The sequence below is a fragment of the Gracilinanus agilis genome, chromosome 3 (genome assembly GCF_016433145.1).
Source record: "Gracilinanus agilis isolate LMUSP501 chromosome 3, AgileGrace, whole genome shotgun sequence".
NCBI lineage: Eukaryota > Metazoa > Chordata > Mammalia > Didelphimorphia > Didelphidae > Gracilinanus > Gracilinanus agilis.
In genome coordinates this window covers 315,605,256-315,611,400 of record NC_058132.1, presented here as the reverse complement: position 1 = coordinate 315,611,400, position 6,145 = coordinate 315,605,256, and the positions used below count along the sequence as shown (strand labels likewise).

At 34.9% G+C, this 6,145-nt stretch overlaps 1 protein-coding gene across 2 annotated transcripts; it reads left to right on the top strand.

Moving 5' to 3' along the window:
• Positions 1-1,636: 1,636 nt before the first annotated feature.
• On the top strand, positions 1,637-2,402 carry LOC123239376 (ras-related protein Rab-18-like). Of its 2 annotated transcripts, XM_044666648.1 has the most exons (2): positions 1,637-1,828; positions 2,015-2,402. In XM_044666648.1, the coding sequence occupies exons 1-2, from the start codon at positions 1,637-1,639 to the stop codon at positions 2,261-2,263; spliced, it is 441 nt and encodes a 146-aa protein (XP_044522583.1). In that variant the 3' UTR covers positions 2,264-2,402. The 2 variants fall into 2 exon arrangements, with proteins under 2 accessions (XP_044522583.1, XP_044522582.1); XM_044666647.1 differs by having other exon boundaries at positions 1,637-2,402.
• Positions 2,403-6,145: the final 3,743 nt, after the last annotated feature.

Sequence of the window (6,145 nt, the reverse complement as noted above, 5' to 3'; positions counted from 1 at the left end):
ATATCTACTTTCTCAGCAACTAGAGGTCTCAATTCCAGTGCCTGGGGGGGGGGGGGGGGGGGGGTTAGGCCTGTCTCTCTCCATCTCCTTACTTCTGCTTTCACGTGGAGGATATTTTTAGTTTTTTTTGTTTGCTTGTTTATTTTTTGGTGTGTGTGTGTGTGTGTGTGTGTGTGTGTGTGTGTGTGTGTGTGTGATCACTATGGAGAATCCAGCAGATGGGCATGAGCAGAGAAAGAAAGGAATGTATTGTTCAGTAAATAAAATTAGCATAGGTGTTTTTTTGGAATGTAATTTCTTTCATATTTTTTACAATAAGTAAAATGTATGTGATGCAAATTTACGTAGTGAAAACTGTCTATACGTAAGTTTGTGTGTAGATGTAGATGCATTTTAGATACTTAGTGCAAAACATACACAGCTGAAACAAAACCCAATTGTTGTTATTGTTGTTGTTGTTTTTAATTTCTCTCAGTTTTAGTTTCCTTATCTATAAAACTTGGGGTCTTGATTAGATAGCCTCGAAGGTCCTTTACAGCTCCAGATATTGTGAATACACCAGCAACATAAAGACTGCCTCTTGAGAATCTCCTCATTCATCATTGTTCTCTTCATTAAATATGTATAAAAAGCACCTTCACAATATTATGCTCCCTCAGTTTTTAGAAGTAGAAAAGAATTTGTGATCAGATTTAGAGCACAGAAAAAGAACGGAAGAAATGATGGTTGGGGAAAAGGCATGAGGAAATCTACTCTTCACTCCCCTCAGCAATGCTGTGAAAGAGCATTAATTAGAAGCGATTGAGAGGAAGACTAAACTGAATTAGTGAAAAGCCTGAATTATAAATGATTTTTAAAGAAACCATTTTTATTACTTTCAAATATATATGGTAACTGGAAACTATCCAACAAAGATTTGCCTAATAGAAGTCCTTAAGTTTAAATGAACAGATAAAAATAATGGCCTATATGCAAATACGTGCTTCATATGAGTTTTATTTAGGCCAGTGATGGGCAAACTTTTTAAAGAGGGGGCCAAAGGAAAGGAAATGCTCATCTGTCAGTCTGTTTCTAAGGCAGCTCTTTGGAAGTTTTATTGTATTGTATCCTACTCATTGTATTCGTCAGATTAGGAATAATGTACTATGACCAGATAGAACATTTCAGGGGGCTGCATTTTGCCCATGGACGTTGCCCATCACTGATTTAGGGTATTTGAAAATAGTACCTTGCTAGTTTCAGACACACACACACACACACACACACACACACACACACACACACACATACACACACACACACACACACACATGAATTCTTGTTTGTACTATTTATTTTCTCCTTAAACATTTTCTTTCTATTGAATTCATTCTGAATAACACATCTATGTCAATGATGATCCTATTCATTGAATTACATGAGATTCAAACCTCAGTATTATCTTTGATTCTTGCCTCCTCCATCAAAACAGTTACCATATGTTTTCATTCTACTTCTTCAATAACTCCATAATTAATTCCCTCCTTTCTATTCCAACTATTATTATTCAACTTGTTTTTGTTTCTGTTTTTATTTTTAATCCAGACCTGGGCGTGACCTGGCCAGCCAGTTCATGAACAGTAACCTGGGGACCAGGATGGATGAGGATGCTCTGACCACCCTGAAGATCCTGATCATTGGGGAAAGTGGGGTGGGCAAATCCAGCCTTCTGTTGAGAATCACAGATGATACCTTTGATCCAAATATTTCAGCAACAATTGGCGTTGACTTCAAGGTGAAGACTATCTCGGTTGATGGAAATAAAGCTAAGCTTGCAATATGGGATACCGCAGGTCAGGAGCGCTTCAGAACACTGACTCCTAACTATTACAGAGGTGCACATGGTGTTATATTAGTTTATGATGTCACAAGAAGAGATACTTTTGTTAAGCTGGATAACTGGTTAAAAGAATTGGATACATATTGCATGAGAGATGACGTAACGAAAATGCTAGTTGGAAACAAAATTGATAAGGAAAACCATGAAGTTGATAGAAATGAAGGGCTGAAATTTGCACGGAAGCATTCCATGTTGTTTATAGAGGTTAGCGCAAAAACCTGCGATGGTGTACGATGTGCCTTCGAAGAATTCGTTGAAAAGGTCATTCGAACGCCTGGACTATGGGAGACTGAGACCCAGAATAAAGGAGTAAGGCTATCACAGAGTGAAGAACGTCCTCGTGAAGTTTGTGGAGGATATTGTTCTATGCTTTATAGACTTTAGGAAGCTCTATCTTTTGTTTTTGATCAGATAGTGTCACCTTTCTGTATATAAACTCCTTAACCGCTGCTTTAGAAATCTTACAGGTCACCCATATTTGTTTTCTATCACAGCAAGGAACATTTATAAGAAAATACTCATCCATTTCCCCAGGTAAAAATGTTCATGGTAAGCACGTACAAACTGCAACCTTCAGTCTTTCGTGTAACATATAATGGGTGTGCATTATTAAATGCACTTGATTTTATGACCTACACTCATCATGTATTTTTTTTAATCCATCCAACAGACATCTGTTGTGAAGCTGTTGTCTGCATTTTCACCTCCTTTTGGTTAAATGCTTTTTTTTGATTATTGGATTGATTTGTTTAACTCCTAGAAACCCTGGGAACTCTAAGTGGAACAGATCTATTGCTGATGAATTCCTTAGCAGGTCTAACAGCGTGCTCTTAGAACATTTCTAGGAAGCTGATGTTACAGATACTTTTTAAAAAATACTTTGCAAAGTTTTTTGTTGTTTTTTTTTCTAAGTACTTAGCAAAAAATCTCAGGATACAGCATGGCTGAAGCCTTTTTATAGTCACCTGCTGACTTCTGAATGAAATCAATGAAATAACATAATTGTGACCTACTTTTAAAAATTCATTTCAATGAATAACTCTGTTGTTTAACTGCAGTTTTAGTCCTGTGATGTATACATTAGATTCATGGAGCTTCTGTGTTACGGGTTTTGTAATGCGAGGTTTGAGAGTGGCAGTCAAGTCCCACCCCTTCTCCACACTTTGTTTCCAAAGGAATATGAAATTAGTGGGTTCACCTAGTACTCAGCACATTTAAAATCCGTCGCTTTTCCTTAAATGTTAGTAGTGTTTTCCAAGCATCTTAACTGCAGCTTATTTAATATAATATTATGAAAAACTGCATCATATAATTTCTTTAAATGGCTAGTTGATATTCTGAAACTTATTCATGTGTTTTGGGGATCAGGGAGAAAAGCACAAAGTTAACAGTCATTATATGAGGCATTATATAGTTCGCTTCCGGATTCTTATATGTGGAGAAAATACTGTTGCAAAGAAAATCTTCAATGAACTATAACAAATAACAGTGGTTCATCAAATCTATCTTGTACAGGTTAATGATTATCTTCCAAAGTAAATCAACTTATCAATCAGTCTAGACTTGGAATTTCACTGGTACAGGGAACTGAGAAGTAAATTTTTTTGTTCAAGCTCAAAGAGCCTTTATATGTTGGAACAAGGACATTTCTTTCTTTTAGGGCAGCTATCTACTATGCTATGCTGCCTTTCTACTTCTATGGCTCATTACAGTACTTCAGTGACACAGAAATTATCTATTAGTCTTCTTGCCTCTAGTTTCTGCCCCCTCCAATCCAATAATAACATGCCTGGCTAATCCCTCTCCATAGCCTTGAACTTGTCACTATATTGTTCTGTTCAGAATTTTTAAATGTCCCTTTATTGCCTATATAATCAAGCTCAAAATCCTTTTCTCAGGGGCCAAGCTGTCAGACTCAATTCAATGGCCCAACTTTTATATATAATATATACATACGCATAGAGATACACACACACATAAAACTTCTGCAAAAAAAAAAACACTTTTTTGTAAATATAATTAAATTCAAATTCTACAAAAATAAGTTGTTCAGCATATTTGTCCCAAGTTTTAGTGAATTAAGCACAAATTATTTAATATACTATTTTCAAGGAAATTCAGACTAGAAGCTCTTTCTGTAAAAGGTGCTAAAGTAGTCTGGTAGTAGAGAAAGAGAATAAACTGGGGTTACAGGGAGTTGCCTCTCCATCCTATCTGGTAGGAGTAAGAATCTGATTGGCCTGTGAATGACCTTATAGCTAGAGGAGACCACTTAGCAAGAGGCTGTCATTGGGACCTATGGTGGTATCCTAAAAGCACATCCAGTTTGGTAGCCCCATCTGTATCCTTACATTATGATTCATTTAATTGAGGCTCTTTCTGCCTCTTTCCTCTTTTTCCCTATTCCCTAAGGCCACTCATACCCCTTTATTGCTTATCTTTACCACCTTCACCACCTCTACTCCAGTATCCTCAATATCACTTGGACCTAGAGAAGACTTTTACTCTGATATTTTCATAAAAGAGTTCTATTTGAGTAATTTTTGATTCATGCTCAAAGACTGCTGCTGTTTCCAAAACCCTGGATAGAGGCTGAGGTAGTGGTGTGGCAGAACTGCTTCTGGAGAGTTGATTGTTAAATTTTCATTGTGAACATTTGGACTTCTGGAAATGTTATAAATTAGGGTTTAAATTTCTGCTTTATTGAGTATCCAGACTTTTAAAAAGTATTACTAATGGAGGACAGCTAAGTGGCTCAGTGGATTGAGAGCCATGCCTAAAGTCAAGAGATTCTAGGTTAAAATCTGGCCTCAGACATTTGTTAACTGTGTCCCTGGGCAAGTCACTTCATTCACATTGTCTAACCTTTACTGTTCATCTACCTTGGAACCAACATACATTATTGATTCTAAAATGAAAGGTAAACATTTTAATTTTTTGAGTATTAATAATGGAGATCAAACAAAAAAGTCTTTCTTGAGTGTTTTATTTTTTGTTGGATAGATTGTTCTTAAACATTAACCATTATACCCCTGTGTTCAGGAGTCATTATATAGCTTTAGCTATATAATGTGTCATAGAATTCTCTTTCATCATTTCTCTATGAATGTAAGCTCTATGAGAGCAAGTACAAACTCACTTTTGTTTTTCTAAACTCAATGCCTAAGACAATTCCTTTTATATGTAGGAGGTATTTCATAAATATTTGATAGCTTGAAACACAATATGGCAACATTACCTTCAGTTGTCATAGGTGCATTGCACAGGAAATGTAGCACCACTTTCAAGTTCAATCATCAGAAAGAAATGATTGTCTATACACCTGTTTATTTAGCTAACCATCCCTCCATCTATTCATGTATTTAGAATTTATCGGTCTCTGTCTATAAGTATTCAATGACTTTATTGCATTAAAAGTGTATAAACAAACATTTTTGTGTAGAATCTAAAAGAACCATATATTGTATCTAAACATCATTTATTTTAGTGAGAACAATAAAATAAGCTCATCTAAATTATTTAAATTTTAAAAAGAGAATAAAGAAATCTTGCTAGAAATCCTCAAGTATTAAAAGAATAACCTTGAGTCAGATATTATCTAGTAGAGGTGTTGCTCAAGTGTAGCTTAGTTTAGATAGCCACTGAGGTACCTTTCAACCCAAAATTCTATAAAGTAGAAAATAAATAATAGGTTGAGGAAGGAATTTAATGAGAAAAAATATTCCTAATGAATCAAATTCTGTTTTAGCATATGAGAGATCTGTGATGACTTGGTGGATGTCAGAGGCCACACAATGAATTTCCTAAGTCCTTTGTGATTCATTTAGCAGTCACAAGATATGATTGCTGAGCTGTTTCCAATAATCTTTTGGTAAAGAGTAGCTATGTGGCAGAATGGATGTAGACAAGTGTTAAGCTGATTTTCAAAAATGTTAGGAAGTTAAACTATAGGTTAATGAGAATGATTTTAAATCTTGGCAAAATTCTATAGCAGATTATTAAAGTAATAGCATGTGAATATTTTTAAAAGAAAGTATTAGTAAGAATACTACTTTTTATTTTTAAATTCTAGACTTAACAAGCACCTAATAAAAATATAATTTTCTATATATTATAGAATGGGGAGGATTATACATGAAATTGCAAATCTCTATTATGTACTGATTGCTTTTTCTTTTTAAATTTGTAAAATATTCAACATGTAACTTTCAAAGCATACTTACTTATACATGATTCCTTCTGAATTTCCTTCTGTTCTCTTCTTTT

What these genes read in the sequence shown, in the direction of transcription:
- LOC123239376 (XM_044666647.1), top strand. Translation starts at nt 1,637, where the DNA reads ATGGATGAGGATGCTCTGACCACCCTGAAGATCCTGATCATTGGGGAA.